The following is a 23,621-nucleotide window of genomic DNA, read 5'->3' as shown; positions in this document are numbered from 1 at the left end:
TCAGTTTACTGAAGAGGAAACTGAACTCTAGGAGACCTGCCAGAGGTCATACAGCTAGCAAGTGGCTGGCCCTGGATTCCCTTCCCACTTTCCAGAGGCCCAGACTTCTCCCCCCATACCAGGAGCCACGGGTCCAGCCTGCTCCACTGCCCTCCACGTGCTCCCAACTGTCCTGTAGAGTAGGAGAGTTCAGTTATTATTTATCCTCCCTTTGCAGCCCAGGGAACTCAGGCCCCAAGAGGCTGAGTCATTTCCCCAAAGTGGTGGAGTAGGGGTCAAACTCTAGTTCATTTGATCCCACAACTCATACCAGGAGAAGCAGAGAAGCAAGGAAGGTGGGCAGGTCATAAGGAGGTGATCAGAGGACCGAGCTCCCGCTGACCTGGTAAGAAGCAAGCAAGCCCAATTCCTTCACCCACCCCCTCACTGCTAAGTCCCCCTCAGGCAACCTCAGAGGGTGAGCCAGAAGCAGCCTCACTGTGCTGAGGAGCTGGATCTGAACAAAAAGGACTGCCAACCCACCCTCTTTGGGCCTTCTGAACTAAACTGTCCCACCTCAGGCTCCATATCCTGGGAACAGGTCCCATGTAATGTTCTCAGTCTTCTAGACAAAAAGAAAGAAAACAAAAGAAACCGTTAGTGTTCCAGCTAATATGGGAAAGAGGAACACAGGTAATGAGAAAATACAGAGGGCCAAGGCTTAAGTGACACCATACTAAGAAGATAGGTATTTTAAATGGAAGTGGAATTTCTTTAAAAAATACCAGTAAGTGTAGTCACATTCCATAGAATTAAGAAAAATAAGAAATTCTCTTTACCCAGCTCTTCTTTTGCAAACAGGCATCACCTAGCCTAACACTGGTCAGTCCTTTAATGAGATAAAGGACTTAAGTACCTCATGACACCGGAAGTCCTTAATACATGTTTATTTTTTTCCTAGGAATAACATAGGGTTTGCTATTTTATGGTTTTTGGTTTTCATCTTTTTTGGTGGGGAATATAGACTTTCACCACAGTTGAAGACCAAGGGCCTGGTTCCCAGCATTCGTCAGTACTTAACAGCACACTATGGGGACAGAGAATTGGCAACCTGCTTGCGCAAGGAAGCATTAAAACTAAACTGCTAGAGTACATTAAAAAAAGAAAGAAAGTAAAAGAAACACGTTTAAGTTTCCTCTGGGGAAACCTTGTTCTACGAAAATGAATAATAAAAGAATCTCATTAAAAAAAAAGTCAGTTTGGGAGCACCTGGCTGGCTCAGTCGATGGAGCATGGGACTCTTGATCTTGGGGTTATGAGTTCAAGCCCCGTGTTGGGTGTAGAGATTACTTAAAAATAAAATCTTAAAATAAATAAATAAATAAATCAGTTTAGCAAGTTTAGGTCTGCATATATAGAATTTTAGTATTGAGTTTGAATTTAAATTAAATTGAATTTGAAATTAAATTTCTAAAATGAAAAAATTATTTTGGAGATGGAAATTCTTCTTCGTAGTTTCTTTTAGCTGTGGTACATTATGACACACACACAGAATATTCTATCAATTCACTAAGCATCACAGAGCATTTGGACAGGAGTCAGAGAGGTTTTGTGATCTGATGTCCTTGCTTTACTGGTAAGGAAACTGGCATCAGAGGGACAAAGGGCCTTGCCCAAGGTCAATATAGGTCAGGAGCAGAATCTGAATCCATGTCTTCAAATGTCAAGTCTGAAGGGTGGTGCTGTTTCCCCATGTTACTCTAAGAGTAAGCCACACTCCAACCACAAAGTCAGAGCAACGGAATTCCTGAACAGGAAGATCGCTTGCCCCGTCCAGTAGAGCAGCAGTGTCCAGCAGATCCTTCTGCATGGTGGAAATGTTCTAGATCTGCCCTATCCAATATGGTAACCAGTGACCCAAAACAGCTGTCGAACACTTGAAATGTATCTAGTGCATCTGAGGCACTGAATTTTTCTAATCAATATTTAAATAGCCACACATGGTCCCTGGTTACTGTGCAGGTCACCACAGCTCTAGAGACAGTAAGTTCCTGGAGGTCAGGGGCCATTCTAGTTCATTGTGGTCTCTGGAAGAGCATTTTCTCATGAAAAGGACTCAATGAGTGTTTACTGAATTGAATTGATTTAAATTTAGAAGTCTTGATTGCTGTAAGAAATACAGCTTTACTACCATATTTTGAACATAATTCCTGTGCACCTTGGATTCAGAGGATAAACTAGGAATAATTAGTGAAAAGTGAGTTTTTGGTAGAATGTTAATGAGAGTATAATTCTCACTGAAGCAAAAAAGTTAATAAAAACAAATGTATTTTAATAATTTAGCTTTCTGAGCCATCGAGCTCTTTGAACTCTCCTTTCATGTCTTAAAGGGAAATCCATACTGGAATAAGCAGCTGATGTTTTCAATGACATTGTGGAGCCCCACAATGACGTGGGCTCCATCCTGGCTGTTTTATCAGGCAGCTGATTCACAGTCATGTTTCCTGTTGTGTCCCCCTAGATTGGTACCCTGATACTCTGTGAAAAAAACAAAACTTAAAAGGTTCTCAAACACTCATTTCTATCCTGAAACATCTGACCCATTTTCAAAGTTGGGATATTTTCCCCATCTTGGAAAGTGGTATGGAGTACTGTTGAAGAGACAGACAGCCCTGAATGCCATCCCCACTCTGCTGTTTTCTAACTGTATGGTCTGTTTCCCTATCTGCAAAACTAAGATACATGCTACCTCGTAGGTGTGTTCTAAGGATCACATGACAGTGTTTGAGAAGGGCCAGCCAGTGCCTCCCGGTAAGAATAAAAGCTGGTGCTCACTATGCACCCAAACTGGCCCAAGTGCTCTGCTCGTATGAACCCTTGAGCCCTCACCACCACTTTATGAGGCCAATTACAGTGATCACTCCAAGCTTGCTGAGGAGGCATAACAAGGCAACCTTCCTCTGGAGGATATTAAACTGTCTCACAAATAATGAGAACTTGGTAAATACCATTTTTATTACTGTTTTTGCAAAATATCTTTAAAGTCAACAGGGTCTAATGGCTTTTAAGCCCTGCCAGGTTACCTTTCATTTGTGACAGCTGTCTGGGAGGAAGGCAGTTACTTTCTTTAAATAATATGGCTGATCCCAAGCTGATCTACAGCATCTCAGCTGGTTAGAACAACGCTATAGACTGAAGTCAAAGCCCCATGTCCCACCTGGACAATAGGGATAGGGATGGGGGTGAGGGATGGGGGTGAGTCCTAAATCACTGGTGTTCCCTAGCTGCTGATTGGCCATTAAGTGAAAGTCAGACAAATCTACCCAGAGGAAGGGCTTATGAAGATCATCCAGAATGCCATCCTCACCAAATCTCCCTGAAGTAAAGGCACAGCAATTATGGAAGCTGCTTTGGACATAACTCAGAAGTTCCTGGGTCATCCTCTGAGGTATGACTCATGATGTACCCTTGCATTCTCATGGGGAGGTCACCTCCCTCAGAGAAAGTGGCCTCATTCTCTGTGGGGTACTTGCTCTGGTCCCTGAAGTTAAAATCTTGGCTAACAGTCATGTATATTTATGTATGTGCATGAGTGTGTTTGGGAGGCAAAGATGAATGACTAAACCCATATCCTGGGTTATGGATTTTGACATATTTGGTCTGGTATGATTAGCTTACAAGTGAAAACACAGTAGGTTCTAACAAGGCTGGTGCCATGGAGTCAATCTATAAAAGCTGTACGGTTCTACACAAAGAGAAACTGCATGGTCATGGATGTTAGGGAAGAATAATGTAGGTAGATAAGAAGGCTAGTTTAGGGGGCTCAACATAAAGATAGCACTGCCAATGAGAAAAAATTCAAAGGGCACCTTCAGTGAATAAAAAGATAGTGTCTTATGGCCTCAGAGGCAAATTCTGGGCAAATTTTGCAACCAGAGTTCAGAATCTGAAAGAGAACCATTACAATGCCCTATGCTAGCAAAGGGCAGAAAAAAGAGAGATTTCCCTGTTCCCCTCATTTCCCAACTGCTGTAGCCAAACACCGGTGGCAGGGCCACTGCTTTTTGAAGTCCACACAAGTCCTACATTTCCTTGTCAGTTGTTTTGCTGATACTCCCCAGGAAGCAGAGTTCACCCCAGCGGAAGAGGTTCGAGCTCTCTCCAGGGCAGGCAGCTGTGCTCAAGACCTCTTGAGAATGCAGTCATTTGTTTACACCGCTAAATCAAACACCACCTTGGGAGGAGAAGCTGCGGTAGCAGCAGGCTTCCTTTCTCAACTCTGACCTGCCAGACTCCAAATTCAAACACATTAAGTAATAGATGAATTAAATTATATATTAAGTGGAAAACATTGCCCAGTGGAGGCAAAGAAAGAAAGAATCTCCCTTTTTGTTTGAACTTGATAATCAAAGGGGAATGGTACCCTGTGCTGACATATTCTGACTAATCCACCCAGGACGTGTCAGGGGTGAGTCCAGGGACAAGGGAGGGGCTGCACCCTTAGAGATGTTAGCTCTACAGTCCTGCCTCTTACATCTTTAACTTCCATACTTAGGCTGAGAACAAAGCAGCTGATGAATGCCCATGGAGGCCTGAAGTGGTCCTGCTGGTGTTAATGTAGACACCTGGGGTTCCTTTTGAAAAATGCCAATGGATGTGGGCAAACATCCCAGAATGAATTTCCTGGCAGATCTAGGCTCTAACACTCAAGATTCATTTCCCACCACATGGAAAAAGCCACTAAATTAAATAGCTTTGGGCTGTTTGAGTTGGTTGGGATGGTGAGACAGAGGCCAAAGGCACCACCATAAATTTTATCTAACACACTAGGCACTGTGAAACAGACATCTGAAACCTTCTACCACAAAGAGTGAGGAAATGCACCACGACTGGAAAACAAAGGGACAGGAAATGCACAGCTGTTAAAATATGTCTGTTTCTAAAATAAATAAATAATGAAACAAAAAGTCAAGTTGGGGTGCCAAGATGCACATTCGGCAAAGCCACCAGGTAAAGCTTCTTACCTAATTGGGTCCGAGGGAAGACACAATAACCTGGCTGGTAACTGCAAAAGACGCTAGCTCTCAAAGCTTTCTGGTTAAATCATTCCACCAACTCTGGGAGGTCAGTGTCACTATATTAAGGGTATTTCATAATCAACAGAGTCAGACACTGACCAATGAGAGCACATTCTGGTTGCAAATAGCCAGTTCCACCATAGCGGTGAACACTCCCCAAACTGCCGCACAAGATGTCGCCCTCATTTTTCAGGCGGTGGAACAGCACTGTTGCCCCAAATCACAGAACCCATTAAGTGAGTGCTGCAGATGGCGTCTCATAGCCTGCAGGGTAAAGCTGACCTTTCTAGTCACATCTCCTGACCCTACTGCTCCTCCCCACCCCCACCTACCACCTACTCCCCTGATGCTACAGCCACACCTCTGCACTGGTCTTATGCTCTTCCTTCTGTCTGAAACTGTCTTTCTGCCTTGTTTAGCCAGCAAGTTCAGTCTTTAAGACCCAGCATAAATGTATTTTCAGTTTTAATTTGGCATGCATGGGTGTCTACTTTATGTCACTGCAGCTCTACTAACATAAAATGGGAAATCAAAAGATAAATAAGACAGAGTTTCAGCCCTTAAGTGGCTCAGGTCTATGGGGGTAGGGAGACGTATGAACAAATAATTATCAAGGGCTATGAATATGGTGTGTAGAAGAAGGCCTGAAACACAGGAGCTGAGTCCTGAAGGGGAGCCAGAGGGTGCAGGAGGCAAGGAATCTACCTGCACAGGTGGGAGGCCTGGGGCAGCATGCCATCCCACACAATATGGAAGACCCGTGAAGGGGCTAGACTGGGAGTGACTTCACCTTTACAGCAATCAGGCATCACTAAGGAGCTTTAAGCAGGAATGTCATGGCGAGGTGGGTTTTAGAAAGATCCCACTGGAGGCAATGTGGGAGCTGAGCAGAAGCAGCAGAGAATGGAGGTCCAGTGACCAGCTAGGAGAGATGGTACAGACTCTGTAAAGAGGCCATACATGGAGAGGAAGAGGAAGCAGAGATTTCAGAGATAATTTGGAGGAGGAACTGACAGTTCTTGGAGGATGTGTGACACTTGAATTTGGATTTGTGCAATTTGTTTCTACTCCATCAGATTGAATTATTGTTCTAATAGCCCTTTGAGAGACCATTAATATGGCATTATTTAATAACATGCTTATCTCTCCCAATAAAATGTGAGCTTCTAGGGGTCAGGATTACTTGTGTTTATTCAGATGTAGATAGTTCAATGCATGCGAATATATGAATAACCAAATCAGCTAAAATTTTTTTGGTTTCCTACTCTAAATCTAGTTATTTCCATGCAGAGAAGACCCAATCAGAATAGTGTCTGTTATTCAGAGTATTACAAAATAATTGCTGTCTTCATCCAACTCATTATATAATTTATCCAAATAATACATACTGAGCCTCCACTAATGTGCCCCTCATATTACAGGAGGGGCCTCATTTGAGCCAAACAGGTCTGGATTCCAATTCTGGATCCCCCACTTATCTGCCGTGCTGTTAAGCGAGTTAGTCAACTTCTTTGAGGCTCCATTTTTAATTCTGTAAAATGAAAACAATTATGCCTACAGGCAGTCAATTAAGAGGGTTGCATGAAAGGGCACGTAAGCCTCAGATACAAGGGAAGTGATATGCCTTCCCTCCACCCATGACCCCAGCCCACCCCTCACCTGCATTCTCCTGCCTCAGTTCCATTCTATTCTTCTGAGAGACGAGAGGCACAAAATAAGGTCACTGCTTATGAGCCAGTTCATGGCCCTTGAAATAACACTGCTCTTGTGGTGTAGACTTCTGCACTCTTTCTACCTCTCCTCTGATTTCTAACTTCCCAATGCATATCTGGAGCCAATGAAATCAACAGAAGAAAGCTGTAGATAGTCCATAAATATCTATATATCTGACTCTAAAGATATTACGTGATCAGTGGCTTTATCTTCCTAATCCTATTTTTTCTTAGGCCAGCCTGAAAATTATACTCCTTGAGCACATTCTGGTTGGGTGGTGGTGGCATATTGCCAGGAGCATGCAAGGTACAGAGGAAAATGAATCCAAAAAATCCCACTACTGCTAATTTATTAACAAGATAATCACCATGAAGATAATAAATATTGGCTACGCACATATATTGACTATGAAGACAGCAGAGGCTAAAACAGTTAATGAATACATGTTTTTTCAAGACTTAGGGAAGGGTAGTTGTGACTGGTTAAAGTACAATTTTATGCCTGGATCAGAGGTATTTTCATATTGAAATTTGGCTAAATGTAGCTTCCTGATGCGAAATTCAAGACCTGAAATTCAAATATACAATGTAATTTAAATACATTCTGAACTCTAAATAGTATTCCATCTGTGCCAGGCCTAACCTTTCACTGAACAAAGAAATCAAAGGGGAGGGGTGTGTATGTTTGTTTTAACTAAAGGGTAATCAGAGGGATAATTTGTTAATTTTTCTATTTTTTTTTCTCAAGAAGAAAAATATATGTGGATAAGACACATATAAATTATGGCTATAAAAGTATACATATACCAGTTTGAGATTAACCTATGTGAAGACTCACTTGCCTTCAGTCTCCTTAAATTTGGGGAAGAGGATGATCTGAATGCCTGCAGAAATGAATCTCTCCACATGTTAGAAATGTGGGGCTCCCCAAATACCATTACTGCTTTCCCTAGCCCACTGCCCACCTTCTCAGTAGGAGGGCTGCCTTTTGTTCATTTCTTTATTGTTCCCTGCTAAGGGCAAGGGATCGGGGGAAAGACAGAATGTGATTATGGAATGAATGAAATTATAGAAGCCCCTTGTTGAGTTGGTGCTCTGAGGATAGCAAAATTTCTAGACCATTGTTCACAGAAGTTACAAAATGGCACCCAGGGCAGGGCCATCCTGCTGGGTCTTTTTAGGAATGGTCTGGCAGTCCTGATTCTAAGCCAATTCACTAAGGCTAATATAGAGAATAGTTTCATAGTCTCTGGTTAATGTTTACACAGTTTTTCAATCTGAGAAAGACTTTACTTAGTCTATGGTTCAGGGGAAGACACTCATGTGGTTCAGGGGAAGAACTGCCATGCATGGAGCATCTCTACTATGCGTCCAGCCCTCTCCCAGTTCACCTTCACAGCCACCTGGAAAGGAGGGTATTACCATTCCCACCTAACAGCCAAGAACCCAAGGCTGAGAATTTACACATGCCTAACTATCAATGGCATGAAGTGTGTGCTCTGCACACTTCTCTCATTTTGTCCTGACAACAACTCTATGGGGTCTGTTGTGTTATCTGGATTTTACCAATAAGAAAATTGAGTTTTAGCAGGTGAAGTGAATTTCTTAGAGTGACATAGTCCATAAGAAGCAGAGATTCAGGCCCATTTGTCCTTACTGCACAGGTGAGAAGGTTTTATACTCAGTGGCCTACCATGGCCTGTAAGTGACCCAGCAAGGTGGCTCCAGGGGAATGGGAACTCTCCAGGCTACTTAATGGAATGTCCAGTAACTAAGGCCTCATTCAAGTAGAAAGGAAGGGGATTTATTTATTTTATTTTATTTTTTAAAGATTTTATTTATTTGAGAGAGAGAGAATGAGAGACAGAGAGCACGAGCGGGAAGAGGGTCAGAGGGAGAAGCAGACCCCCCGCCGAGCAGGGAGCCCGATGCGGGACTCGATCCCGGGACTCCAGGATCATGACCTGAGCCGAAGGCAGTCGCTCAACCAACTGAGCCACCCAGGCGCCCGAAAGGAAGGGGATTTAGCTTTTCTATTAGTTGAAGAGAAAACCTATTGAATCATTCCCTTTTCCTATAAAGACAAAGGCTTAAAGGTCTTTGCTCTTGGTTCTCAGAGCTTCTGTTACTGTTCAATATCACATATGAGTGCCACATTGACCTAGATCAACATAATTTTCGTTTAAAAGACTGTTTTTGCTTTAACTGTCCTGAAATGATTCTTTTTTCTTTCTTGGAATAGGCAGGGAAGTAGGTAACAAGACTGACCCAGGAGGAAGCTCTTAATCCTCTTTAGTCCAAGGCATATTCCTGAAAAGGAGAGCTTCAGTCAGGTCTTAAGCCTGTGAAGGAACATACTTGCTGCCCTGTCCTGGAGAGACACTTAGAGCCACCGGGGAAGAGTTTTCCTCCCAGTCTGCTATTGAGCAGTCCACAGGATGGGAGCTGGAGGGTCTCCAAGGCTATTCCAGACTTCCCGAAGCACAAGAATAAAAGCAGAACATTCCAGAACCAATTGCAATGATTGGTTTCTTCCTCACTGCACATTTCCCCCTCCTACATTCACCTTTCAGTTCAGTACCCCCTTGGTTTCCTCCCCCCTCTGACCTCTACAAGAGCAGGAAGACCAGAAACCTCATCATAATCACCTGCTGGGCTTCTGCCTCCATCAAAACCCCTCTTAGGAACCCCTGCGGGAGACCACTGACCGGTGGCCACCATGGCCTTTGCTTAGGAGCACTTAGCTCGGTTAATGGGATTGCAAGGCCCTTGGAATCCTGGTGGCTGAGGCAGGATGTAATTAGCAGCTCATAATCCCTTGAGAGGCATCAGGAACAGCTCAGTGGCTGGGTCTGATTTCACTAATGTCATTGTCCTCCTCTTAAGCAGTATTTTTGGTTGGTCTGTATTTTGTTAATAAGTCAGTATTAAAGTGCTTACTATATTCCAGGCATTGGTCATGCAAATACTTTGCATGAATTAACTCAGTTAATCAAGTCTATTAGGTAAGTACTATTAATATCTCCATTTTACAGATTCAGAAACTGAAGCACAAGCAGAGATTTGAACCCAGGCAGTCTGGTTCTAGAAACTGAATTCTTTTTTTTAAAGATTTTATTTATTTATTTGTGAGAGACAGAGGCAGAGGGAGAAGCAGGTTCCCCGCGGAGCAAGGAGCCCGATGCGGGACTCGACCCCAGGACCCTGGGATCACGACCTGAGCCGAAGGCAGACGCTTAACCGACTGAGCCACCCAGGCGTCCCTAGAAACTGAATTCTTATCCATCTAAGCAGTTGGTATATATTAAGTACCTGTTGGGTGCCTGGCACTACATGAAGCACAAGCTACATGGAAAAAATAATCCTACAAGAAATGAGACCTTTATGTCACCAAGCAAATGTCAAGTCAAACAAAAGACAAGAGATACTCTTTACTCCTGATGTACCTAACAAAAACACTGTGAGAACCACTGAACTCCATTCAGTAGAGCTCTTCTCTCCCATCCACACCCCCTCCCAGAGCCCTGCCTGTGTTATAACCACAGCAGGTGGATGGTGGTGACATGGCCAGGGATGGGGACACATGTGGTAGAGAAAGCTCAGAGGAGTGAATGGCTAAACTTATGGTGAAAGCAGAAGTGACATTTGAGAGCTGAGTCTCAAAGGACGAATGAATGGAAGCTCAACAGATGGGGAAGGAAAAGTCATTTCAGGCTTTTCTGTCTTATGTTTCTTCTTTTGGGGGAAACAGCTTCCCCCACTTCACAGTAATCCTGCCCAGTCCCTGAGATTCAGATTAAGCTAACTTTGCTTTCCTGACCTCATGGTGGGCGATGACCCACACCTCCCTATCATAGTACATGATCCCCCCGGAGACTCAGAGATAGGTAGAGCCAGGCCAATCAGAAAACTGTCTGGGAGTATTGCCTATACTATGGGAAAGCCACTCCCTCTTTCTGCAGACTTTCTGGGGGTAAAGCTGACCACCAAGGGCTGTGAGCAGCTGATACACCACCAAATGGAGAGGGCCTTGCTGAGATTGAAGCTGGGCAGAAGCAAGCACAACCATGAGATGGAAAGGCACAAGGGTCTCATGGCAGCATTCAGTCCTTAGATCCCCGGAACTTCCAGGTTAGGTCAACCAATGAATTCTCTTTTTTGTTTAAGCAAGGAAGCTGTAATCAGTGGCAGCATTTGCAAAGGGCAAAGTCATGAGCGGTCAGGGTATGTCTGAGGGTGGCAAGAGGGCCGGTGGGGCAGGGCAGCAGATGTGCGAGTGAGTGCCGGCTGGGCAGGTGGGCTGTGGCAGGTGTGGAAGGCACTTGTGTTCCCTGGGGACCAACTCAGTGAGATTTTAAGCATGAGAGTGATGACAGCAGATGCATGTTTGAAATGCAGCTCTGGTGGCAGTGGGGAGAGAGGCCTGAGCCAACAGAGATGGGACCCTGGAGCCCAGGGAGGAAGCCACTGGAACAGGCTGGCAGAGAGATGACAACGCTTCCAGAACTCAGAGAGCCTGAAAAGCAAGAGGTGGAGTTGACACATATCTAGGAGATAGACAAAGCTCAGTGTGATACTATGATTTATAGTAAGACACATGGATTTGGTCTTTGTCTGTTTCTGGTAGAGCTCCTAAAACCCTTAGAATTTCCTAAGTGATGAACACCATTAAGGTGTGTTTTGTTATGTTCATGAGGTGACTTTTGGACCTCACCTAAGGATGAGGACTGGTTGCCAGAGGGGCCAACCATGTGATTATAGGGTTGGAGGGGAGGGGTAGGGAGTGGGCTGGAAGCTGAGTTCAGTCACTGATGGCCGTGGTTTAATCAGCCATGCCTAAGTAATGAAGCCTTCATGAAAACTCAGAAGGATGGGGTTTGGAGAGCTTCCAGGTTGGTGAACATGTGGAGATTTGGGGAGAGTGGTGTGTCCAGACAGGACACAGAAGCTCCACACCCTTTTCTCATCCCTTGCCCTATATATCTCTTCCATTTGGCTGCTCCTGAGTTATATCCTTTCAAAATAAACCAGTGATCTAATGCATAAAATGTTTCTGAGTCCTGTGAGGCACTCTAGCAAATTAACTGAATCCAAGAAGGGGTCATGGGAACCTGCCATCTAAACCTGTGGGCAGAAGTGGGGGTGGTGTCTGAACTGGGGGTGGGCACCAGTGTCATGGGACTGAGTCCTTAACCTAGGGGACCTGACGTTATCTCCAGGTAGCATCAGCATTGAGTTGAACTGCAGGACACCCAGCTGGTGTTGAAGAAGCTCTTGGTGGTGTGGGAAAAACCATCATGTGTTGGAACTGGTGCACAATTGTCCTCAGTGACCGGACATGAAAGAGGCAGCAGAGGGGTCAGAAGGGCAGGCTCTGAATTCAGGCACACCCAGATCTGGATGTGATCTGCTACACATAACAGCTATGGAATGGGATCTTATTTAACCTCTTTAAGCCTCAGCTTCTGCATCTGTTAAAATAAGAATGATAACAGTGCACCACTTAATGGAGGAGCTCTGGCAAGGATGAAATGAATTACTGTGTAGGAAAGCACTGAGCGCAGTCCTTGGCACAAAGAAACCCTCAATAAATAACAGCTGTTGTGTGGAAGGTGAGGAAGAAAGGTAACCAAGGATGACCCCCAAATCTCTGGCTTGATAATTTGGGGATCAGGGTAGGAAATGCCTCAGGAAGACAGGTTCTATGGGGGAGGAGAACACAAATCTATTTTGAGCTACATTGAGCATGATACGCCTGTAGAAGCTGTGGGGTGAGAGTTTCTAGCAAACAGTGGGACCTGAGAACTTGCAGTTTCTGGCCAATGATGATCGAATCTATGGCACACTAGTGAGGGCGGAGGACAGACAAAACTACTTCACAGGCTACAAGGGAGGAGGAGCAGCCCAGGAGGAGTCAGGGAGCCATGAGGAGGGTGGACATGGGAAAAGGGAACTGTTTTACGTGTGGATAAGCTATTAGGGAACAGGATCCACTTCTGTTTGGGAGCTGTGAGAATTCCTGGTTCATCAGTGGGGAAAAGGAGATGCCTCACCTCCAGGTATTTGCTAGCTAGGCGCAGGGTGCGATCCGTGATGTTAAATACATCCCTCCAGTTGAAGTTGGCCACGTCATTGGCCTGGCTCTCTCGAGGACCCCTATCCAGGAAGTTCAGCACGGCTTCTGCAGTGATACCTTCCTCACCAAGCTGACTATTCAAAAAGGCTTTCACTGTTGGGTTCTCCAGGGTGTCCTTGGGAGGAAGCAATACAGTCACAGTATTTAGAAATTCCACAGGATCTCTGGTCTTGTTTTCAGGCCATTTCCAATTTTTAATGAAAAGGGATACACATTAAGCCTCCCTAAAAATCTAGTGGGTTTTTTTCCATGATAAGGCATGCCTATCTATATCCCATTTCCCCTGAATACACAGGTCTCTATAGAAGGAAAATGTGAATGTTGGGGGTTGGGAAAGAAGGACAGGGAAAATGGTAATATAGGAAGCTTTCTTTTCTTTTTTTTTTTTAACTTTTTTGTTGTTGTTGTTCTCTTTTAATTATCCCTGCTATATAAGACTCTGATCTCCTGGCTTTGCAAAGCTGGAAATGACAGCAGACAGACATACTCAACCACCTTTGCAGTTACAGAGCTGGCCGCTTGGGGAGATGTCCCTTTGAATCTGAGGCCCTCAAGTGAATTCAAAAAAGCAAGAAACTTCAGGAAGCCATTGATCAATTTTTAATTTCTCCCAGAATTCAAGAAACACTTCCCACCCAAAGTCAGTGACTCCACTTGGGGACAGCTCTCAGAACTAGTGCCTTTGGCCCCTGCTTATTATATTTTGATCCAACTCCAGCAGATCAACCCTTTACTGAGAAAAGGATATTTATGGAATTTTCTTGGCCCTTCTCTCCCCCTCCCCCTGCCATCCGTACTCTGATTGTGGCCATCCGTGTGCTCTTGTCAAAGAAGTACCAGATCTGGGGGCCTACTTCTTCCCAGGCTTTGACCAACTTCCTAAGGCGCTCCAGCTCTTCAAAAGTTGAGTTGGCCTAAAACCAGACAGAGACAGATAGAGACAAGAACAGGGAGGAAAAATGTGAGAGAGAACTTTTGATTGTACCTTCCCTGCTCCTGTCATAAACCCGCAGTGTTTAGGAAAGGCTTTTCAAGGAAGTGTCTTTACTTCCCAGTCTACTGATATTTCCCAGAACAATCTGCAGTTTCCTAGCATCCACACTGCCAGAATCTAGTTTCTTAATATCTCAGAGACACATGTAATACTGACGATGTCATTGTCCCAGAGCCTCATTAAAACTAGATCTGGACTCCCTGTAAGGAAATGCTCTTCTCCCTTCCTGCCTTTGTCTCTTCCGGGGAGCCAGGATTCAGAGAACTGTGAGCCCTTCCATTAGGGAAAAAATTCTGGTGCTGGGGAAGAAAACCTCATCGTAGGTTTTGTAGAGAAGGGAGGGCCCAGGCAGGGACAAGGGCACAAAGCATTCCAATGATGACTGTGGATGGGGGAGGAACCCTAGACTCCTCTAAGCAAAAAATAAACGTAAGGCTCGCTACCAGGAGACTACGAGAGCTCAAGCAGGCGCGTGCTCCTGAGCTAGTGCTCTCTCTCTCGCTCGCTTGCTCACTCTCATTCTTCTGGGAGGTCTAAGGTAAAATGGACAAGACCAGCTGGGACCTTACATTCTGCAGTATTTTGCGTGTTGCTGGAGAATCTGGAGTAAAGAGGATTTTTCCCATCAGCAAAGGCTTTGCTGCCCTCCAGGCTATTTTGGTGAGAGGGTTTGACTCCAGGCTCTGGATCAGTGCATTACAAAAGGTCGCTGCCAGGAAAGAAGGGGCAGATTTTATAGAAACTCCCCGTTGCTCAGAGCTAAACATAGTCATTAGTGTGTTCAAATCACAGGTCTCATTCAACTCGATGCTGGAGGATTTGACAAATAACCTACATTAATAGGCTGTACCCCACCAATAACAAGCTCATCATTAGTAAGTAACAAAATGCCACAGTGCATCTCAATAAGGGCCTCATCAGAGAAACAAAGAATGGGGCTTGCCCTGTGGTTTATTCTGCTTTAGAAGGAGGCTCTGAAGCCTGCCTGGGATTACTGCCATTCTCACATGAAAGGGACAAGAGGCCAAACAAGGCCTCCCCTTGGAATCTCTGCTTTAGCCTCCATAATTTCCCTTCACATAGCTACTTAATTTCTTTGTCATGTGGGCTATTTTAGGGCCCAACTAATTTTGGTGCGTTCCTTGCTGCCTCTTTTCAGTTTTTAACTCAAAGGTCACCCAGTTGCATTTCTTCCCCACCCCACCTTCCTTTACCCCACAGAAGCCTCCCCCTCCCAAAATAATAAAAGGTGGGAAAGATGGCTTGCCAGGGACTTGCCATTTGGAATGTAACTCAGCACTGCACACACAGATTTTCACTGCACTGTGTTTGTAAAAACATCCCGCAGCCGTGTTTACTTGCCAGGGCCCTTCTGACCTGAGATTTGCTTGCAACTCTGGATTGTCTCCTCATTTATCTTTCTTCCCTTCCTCTAGAACTTAACCCTAGTTCAATCAGATCAGTGGGAAATGTCCTCTCTGTTCCCTTTCCAAGTGGGTCTCAGTTCTTTCCGTGGCTCATATCCAGAATTCTTTAGGAGCACTGCCCATTTCCTACAAGGGGAAATGGACTTTCTGGGAGCAGAAGCCTCTCTGCCCAAGGCCCCTCAACAAGACCGACTTAACCCCAGGACTGGGTTTCCCTGGAAGTGTTAAACCATCAGCTTCACCAACATGAGATGCCATTTTATATACATGACTCAGAAAACTTACTTGTTCTTTTGTCATAAGAATAGACAGGATCCTTCCTTGTGGAGTCAATCCCTAGGAAGGCCTTATAGTTATTGTCTTCATACCAGTTGAAGGAGAACACTCGAGAGCCTCCTCCCTCTGGGTAGCCACACAAGAGATCAGACAGGATGCTCATCAGCTGTGTGAAGGTCTCTGGACCGCCAGTCTGTATGAGAGGCCTGGCCACCCACAGCAAGTCTTGAACACTCGGTCGATGGATGAACTAGGGCAAGGCAAAGGCTTCAGGTTATTTTAAGGCAGTTAGAATCATAATCACTGTGATTCCAGAGCTCCAAAGTATGGGGAGACCTCCACATATGCTTTGACTTCCACATTTAAAAGAAAACATGCATATTCTCAGCAATTCTTAATCCAACTGTGAAATAAAAACCTATGCATCTACTCAGAGCCTAAAAGGAAACTAGAACGAGTCTTAAGGATAAACAAAGAGTGAATCTCAAAGTATTTTAATATCACTTCTTCCTTCTAGGCCTCTTTATCTGAATTCCTTGGGAATGTGTCCTTGGACAAATGGAGGGAGTATTTCTTTGTAAGCCAGTTCTTGGGTTCTGTTATCAGGATGGGAATACTGGGGAAAAAAGGGGAAATAAAATGATGGAGGAATGGCTCTGTCCTAGAAAAGCAAGATCACAGCAAATTTCTTTGGCCAAGTAATTTAGAATTTAGTTTCTTATATTTGGAAAATTATCTTCTTATTAGCTTAATTTTACCAAATGTGAGTTCTTCCATCTCCCTGAAATGTGTGGTTTGTAGTTTCTATGTATGTGTGTGTGTGTCTGTGTATGTTAAGACCCAAGCAAATATAGGACAGATGAAGTCTTCATTCTTGGAAGAACACTTTATTTATTTATTTTTATTTTTTAAAAAAGATCTTATTTATTTATTGGAGAGAGAGACAGAGAGCAAGAGAGAGCAGCAGCAGGGAGGAGAGGGAGAAGCAGGCTCCCCGAGGTAGGGTTCAAACCCAGGACCCTGGGATCTTGACCTGAGCCGAAAGCAGGTGCTTAACCGACTGAGCCACCCAGGCACCCCTGGAAGAACACTTTAAATTCTGCACCAAACTAAGAAGAGGCTGGTGGTCTTCTCCTCTCCATATGAGTTCCCATGTCCCTTGCTGGACTCATCCTTTGAAGGTAGATCTGTAATGCTGAGAACTAAGTTGCGGGTTGCCAGAGTTGCCAGGGTCTCAGCACCCATATGTCATCTGGCTTTGCTTTAGGGGAATATGCAAAATAAAAACAGTGCTGCTTTTATTCCGCAAACACACTTATTATTAATTTTCAAAGGCACTTGGGAATTTAAAAAAGCCTTAGGATTCGGTCAGGTGAGACTGAAAACAGTTCCCCTACTTCAATAAGTGATGTTTACCTGTCATCCCTGTCTTTGTCCACATGCCAACACTTGCCCTCTGAAACTGAAGCACTGTGGAGGATCCACACTGTGAGTCATGCCTATAATCACAGTCTAGTCTTCAATAATAAACTTGGAATCTCAAATTGCTTCGACAACAGTAAGTTTCATGACAGTCTTGTAAGGGGTTATTATCATTATTATGTTGCTCATTTAAGCAAAGCACTTGGAGATGAAGGGGCTGTTCTGGGGTCAAATGGTCTAGTATCAGTTAATATAAACGGAGCCATCTGCTACAACCTAGTTCACAACACTTACACTTGCTATCTAGACAGGCAAGAAACTTTCTGGAACTCCCACACAGACTGAGGAGTGTTGATATGATTTGGGGACTTTTTTTTCACGTTCTCTATCATTTTCAGCCCCATTATACTGATAAGAATTTTTTAAATGCTCATGAAGAAAAGAATGTTAAATAGAGACTCCCACTAGAGCAGGTGGCCATCAGTACAATGGGCCCTTCTCTAACTTCCGCTGCACACAGCAGCACTCACACTCTGCCCCAGGTTGAACTTAGTTTTATGAACACAAATCCACAATGCAATTTTCCAGGTTGGCTAAGCCAAGTCAGCTGAGAATATTGGAGGGGAAAATGGGGAAAATTATGCTTCACCTTTTGCCTCCCTTTCATAATACACATCACACTCAAAGGTAATTGTTTATTTCACACTGCTCTTCCCCATTAGATTGTATGTTTCGGTAGGGTACTGACCATACCTGTCTCTTCATCATTATGCCCCCAACACCTCTCATCTATTGAGTGGAGAATCAATTTCTATACAGGTAAAGGCTTGTCCAACCAGATGTTAACAGAAACATGCACATCTTTCACAAAACAACACAAAAACGTCAATTTTTTTTTTTTTTGGTGTTGGAATGAGTCAATATATTTAAGACACTTTAAAATAATGTCTGTAAGCACTTTGTAAGTATATGCTATTGCTATTAGCAGTACAGATTTAGGTGGATTGTAAGAGCATAACAGGATAGACCACATCAATACTGGAAGGACTTAGATTCAGTGTAAGTCCACTGATAACCTGCCACACAAGACATGGTGGCATTTCTTCCTAGGTGTGAAATCAGAAAGATGGTTCCCTATCTTTTGCCTCCAACCTAGAAGCACAGATAATTTAGGAACTGAACAGGCGCTTTGTAACTGCTAAATAGAAAGTTCAAATGTATTTCTCCTTGAACAGGTCTGAGGTACAATTAAATTGTTTGATATAGTAAGTGTGGTAAAATGGTGGAAAGATATAATAACATTATCGTTAGTATCATTAGGCTGCTTACCTCTTGAATTCTTGGTGACATATCAGAAAATATTCTTCCCCAGGATCTCAGATTGATACCTTGAGAACTGCGGTCTAGGAGTGTGGGAAGCTGTAATTGATAGGAAAAAAAATATAAAATATATATGTGTGTATATACATACATGTATAAGTTATACATGTACACATGGGTGCTATCTGATCTCCTGTATGCTTGAAAAACATTCCCTCCCTTTTTTTCCTGATCACAGGACCTTTTCTGCTAGATTACTTTAAAAAACAAACTTGTTTTGGGGCACCTGAGGGGCTCAGTCGTTAAGTGTCTGCCTTCAGCTCAGGTCATGATCCCAGGGTCCTGGGATCGAGCCCCGCATCGAGCCCCGCATCCGGCTCCCTGCTCGGCTGGGGGCCTGCCTCTCCCTCTCCCCCTGCTTATGTTCCCTCTATCGCTGTCTCTCTCTCTCTGTCAAATAAATAAATAAAATCTTAAAAAACAAACAAACTTGTTTTATCTAATTGAGAAAATCAAAGGCTCTTATTCCAAGTCTGATTCCAGGCTCAGCTCCTGCTGAGCTAGTCAATCACAAATAGTTTCACAGTGACATTAAATATGCCAAAGTGATTCTGATTGCTGCTTTAGCAACACCAAACAAGCCTCCTGGAGGAAGGAAACCAACATAGCTGCTGGACTGTAAAGGAAGGCTGTGTGCTGAGGTGCCCATCTGAGCACCTTGGGCTCTGCGGACACGCTCTTCACTGTTCACTTCCTCACTGTTCACATCTCTGCTCCCTTTGAGGCTTTTCAGGTAGGTTGTGGCTCTTCCTCTGTTCAACACTACTTTCTTATATGGGAGCTTTGGCTAGTTATATCATCTTTCTTTCAAAGCTGCTGCTGGCAACTTTGAAGAGAAGTTTTCTTGCAGATTACCCAGTTGACAGCAGTGTTCTGGTGACCCCAGGCCCATGAGACAACACAAAACTATTCAAGCACTTTCCACCCACACAGGCAACGTGGAAGCCCACAAGTTTGCTGGCTGCAAACCTGAGCCCAATTGAACAACTTGTTTTCCGGAAACCAAGTTCAAGTCCTGAATGAATTACTTCATTCTTGATAGTTTCAAAACTGATTGACTCACTGATCCTGTGTCTTTTAGGAATGAATTCTAAGTTTTAAGATGGTGGTTTTCAAACTCAAGTGGGCATCTTGAGCATGTCTGCAGGGGCTCTGCATTTTTCACAAGATAGATGTGTAATTCTGACTCAAGGATCTGTGGACCACAAGCCACAAGCCTCAGCTTTTTATTTGCCAGGGTGGTTCTCCTAAATGATGGGTGGCCTGACCCAGCTGCAGCCCAGCTGAGAAGCAGGTGGAGTTAGGTTTTGAGCAGCCCCACCTCCCATTTCTAGCAGTGGTCCTACCCTCCCTTCTCGCTGCTCTAGGGGCAGGGGCCCTCACAGTCTCTCTGGCCCTGATACTGAAGAATGAATACAGGAACACTCACGGAACATCAGCATTTCTGGTTCATTTCCTAACTGTAAAACGAAAGGCTTTGTTATGAGGGCTTCAAAGCAGACAGGAGAACAATTTACCAGAACAAGTAGCAGCAAAACCACCCTTGCAGCTACACCACTGAGAAGCATCTTCTCTCCTTAACCTTTACACTGGGCCTAGACATTGGTCTTGCCAGGACTTCTTTTTTTTTTTTTTTTTTTAAAGATTTTTTTTTTTAATTTTTTATTTGACAGAGAGAGAGAGACAGCGAGAGAGGGAACACAAGCAGGGAGAGGGTCAGAGGGAGAAGCAGGCTTCCCGCCGAGCGGGGAGCCCGATGCGGAGCTCGATCCCAGGACCCTGAGATCATGACCTGAGCTGAAGGCAGTCGCTTAACCAACTGAGCCACCCAGGCGCCCCTCTTGCCAGGACTTCTTTTCAAACTCCTTGAAAATAGTTTCAGGGAACGCTGGGCAAAGAACTTTAATTCCTGCTTTAATTCCATGAGAGGGTGGGGCTGAGAACAGTAGGTAGGGAGGAAGCCAGCAGGTAACAATGTGTGCCAGTGGCAAGTTATCACCAACTCCTGTGATTCACCTGCTGACTACTCCAATAAGATCTATTAGAGATAAAAGGAGATCTAAGAGATACACCAATAGAACGCCATGTGTGGACTTCATTTTGATCTGAACAAATCCGCTGTAACAATCAGAGGAAAGTGAACATGATTGGGTATTAGATAATATTAAGGAATTATTGTTAATTTTGTTGGGTGTGATGGTAGAACTGTGGTTTTGTTAAAACAAGTAAGTTTCCATGTGTTAGCGATACATAGGGAAGTAGGTAAGGGTTAAAGAATATGTTGTCTGTGATTTGCTTTAAAAGATATCAGGGAAAAAAAGTGAGGAGTAGATTAAACAATAATGGCCAAATGTTGAAAACAGCTGAAGCTGTGTGATGGATTCATGGGAGTTCATTACGTTATTCTCTCTTTTATACTTATTTTTGTAATAGAAAGATTTAAAAATAAAAAAAAAGGCTTTTTGCATGCAACAATAAATAAATAGCTGAATGAATGAATACTAAATAAATACTCTCTCCTCTCTTTTTTCTCTTCCTCACTAGGACTGCCTTGCTCACACTCTCCTTGCCTCTCTCCCAGAACATTTTCATCAGAATAGCATTCTTGCTGGCCCCTTGTCTCTAGATTCCTCCATTCCAATGCACTCCTCACACTGTAGCCTGAGTTACCTAACAGATCAATCTAACCATGTCATCTCTCCTGCTCAAAGATCTTACATGGCTCCCTACTGCCTCCAGAAGAGAAGGTCAATACCAGCGTTGGACACACATGGCTCCCCCTCTAACCTTCTCTCTTGCTTCTCTTCCATCAGGCTGGACTTCTTTCTACATTTCCTAATATATAGATCTAATTTTGCTAATGGTGATAATGCCTGGCTAAAAAACTACATTTCCCAGCCTCCACTGTACCTGGGATGGTCATGTGACAAAATCTTGACCAATAAGATACCAGGAGAAGTCACACAGTGGGGATTTTGGGGAAGATCTATTAAAGGAGGACCCTGGCCTGCCTGGAACATTGATGTGCTGGGGGAGGTAGAGAGACATCTTAGGATCACCAGATGACAAGCACATGCTAAGGATGAGTGATGGAAAAGAAGAGGAGCCTGCGTTCTTGTGAAAATTTGTGGACCCTCCACACCACTCCTGAATGACCCACCATAGGACTCTGCTTTGGGAGAATTTATGAAAGCCACTGTTTTTCAGCATTCTGTTGCAGCCAATTGTAGTTTCTAAATAACATAATTACACATTTGACAAATATGTAGACTGTCTGCTGTGCGCCATTGGCTGGGGGATATAGCAATGATCAAAACAAAATCCTCCTTTTATGAAGTTTACCTTCAAGAATCTCACTGATGTATCTTCAGCTTTCCCTTCATTATTATCACATATATGTGCTCCAGATCCTCCCATGTGAAAGAAAGAACTACTTCTGATGCTTTATTCCCCTGTAGCTACAGTCTGCCTTCCTCCAACCTTTATTCCCACACTTCTTGAAAGAGCAGTCCATGTGCAGTGACTTCAATTTCTCTCCAACACTCCTGTCTTCCAACCTCACCACCCAACAAAGACACTTTAACATTCTAGTTAAATCCCTAGTTTCCTCCTAGTTTTTAAGTCTAATGGATACTTTTGGTTCTTGTCTTTTCAGACCTCTCTGCTTCTCTCAACACTTTTGATCATGTCCTTTTCACCCCTCGATGTCTGTGACACTGCTCTTGTCTGGTTTGCTCTGATCCTTCTCTGCTTTTCCCATGAGCTCCTCTGCTTCCACCTTCTCCTTCAGTGCTGAGGTTCCTAAGGGGCTCTGTGGCCTTGCTCCTCTCACTCCGCATACTCTCCCTGGATAGTCTCATTCTCTTTATCATTTAATCTGCTACCTTTTTGTTGGTGACTTCTAAATCTGTACCTCTAACCCCCAGCCATCTGCTGGAACTTTGTCCAGATCCAACTCATCCTAAACTGATCACATCACCTTTCCCAAACCACTTTCTGCTCCTGTACACACATCTTCAGCTGGTGGCACTACCTTCTCCCCTGTCACCAAAGCTAAAAGCCTGAAAGTCATCACTGATTCTTCCCCATCCCCATCCCATTGTCAAAATCCCTAGCCGGGAGACCTAGGAACTAGTACTGGGTCTGAGTGTGGGGCAGGATGAGCCCCCTCTTTGCAAAGAGGGTAGCCAAGGGGTATCTGGAAAACTGGAGGAAGCTGGAATCAGGACTGGAGTCCTAAGAACTATGCAGAGAAAAAATCACCAGGTCCTACATAATGGGAAGGGACCTAAGAGGGGCTAAAAACCCAGTGCATGGGAAATAAAGAACTGTCACATTCATGTGTCCAAAGAGATTGGACATGAGTTAGTCAACAGCTCCACTTGCTTTTAATTACTTCCCCTTCTTTGTGAGTTTGTTGTCTGTTTTCCTCACATGGCTGTGGGCTGGAGATGATCTGTGGCTGTATTTTGCCTAAGTGGGTGTCTTCTCTCTATCACCTTTCCTTTACTTCCATAGGTTCTGGCACATTCTGGTCTTAAAACTCCATCCTGCATCAAATTCAACACACTGAAAAGCACCTGTGTCTCTGTCATATCTATATGTATCTATATCCACATATCAATATAGATAGATTTCTATGCATTTTTAAGGGCTCCTAATTTTGCTTTTGAAATTATTTGGCTTTGAGTAACTCATTTAATGAATGATTTGATTTCTCAGCAATCATTGCAAATACTTAGGAATGTTTGCAAAGTGGGAAAACCTGAACTATAAACTAGTTTTTTGAATTTCAAATTTTATGAACACGAAATTTAACAATAAAGTTGAATAATATTACCTTCCTTAAACATTCAATGTAATGCTTATTGATTTTGGTTTTAAAGATTTTCTTTGTATTTCAGAGCCATGATTTTTTTTATTTTCAGGTCTCAAACATTCTTGTAGGCCTCTGCAAAGCAACTACACCCATTACTTTAGAGCCAAATAAATAAAACGGCCAACTCACCCCATTCCACTTCATCCTCACCATCACCCCTAGGGCCAGAGTCAACTCATCTGAAACCACCTCAGCTTCTCAAGAAAGCCTTCCTTCCCTCACTCCATGGTCCTCTGGCCTTCCTTCCCCATGAGTTAGGTGCTCCTCCTAGCTGCTACTAGAATTCTCAGTGCATCCATTTATCACTTTTATATTGGTTTGCTATTATTTTTAATGTA

General features: G+C 43.8%; 1 protein-coding gene across 1 annotated transcript in view; it reads right to left on the bottom strand.

The window, feature by feature from the left end:
- Positions 1–23,621, bottom strand: part of ABCA4 (ATP binding cassette subfamily A member 4) — a 134,988-nt gene that overhangs the window by 82,188 nt on the left and 29,179 nt on the right. The window contains exons 8-12 of the mRNA XM_035017997.1: positions 18,354–18,443; positions 15,612–15,852; positions 14,469–14,608; positions 13,703–13,819; positions 12,823–13,020 (exon numbers count right to left, since the gene is read on the bottom strand). Coding sequence (XP_034873888.1) covers positions 12,823–13,020; positions 13,703–13,819; positions 14,469–14,608; positions 15,612–15,852; positions 18,354–18,443 — 786 coding nt within the window. The remainder of the gene's footprint in view (positions 1–12,822; positions 13,021–13,702; positions 13,820–14,468; positions 14,609–15,611; positions 15,853–18,353; positions 18,444–23,621) is intronic.

The sequence above is a fragment of the Mirounga leonina genome, unplaced genomic scaffold (genome assembly GCF_011800145.1).
Source record: "Mirounga leonina isolate KUSES-001 unplaced genomic scaffold, KU_Mleo_1.0 Mir_173, whole genome shotgun sequence".
NCBI classification, from domain to species: Eukaryota; Metazoa; Chordata; class Mammalia; order Carnivora; family Phocidae; genus Mirounga; species Mirounga leonina.
The sequence above is the reverse complement of the archived record's forward strand: the minus strand, read 5'-3'. Positions and strand labels throughout refer to the sequence as shown.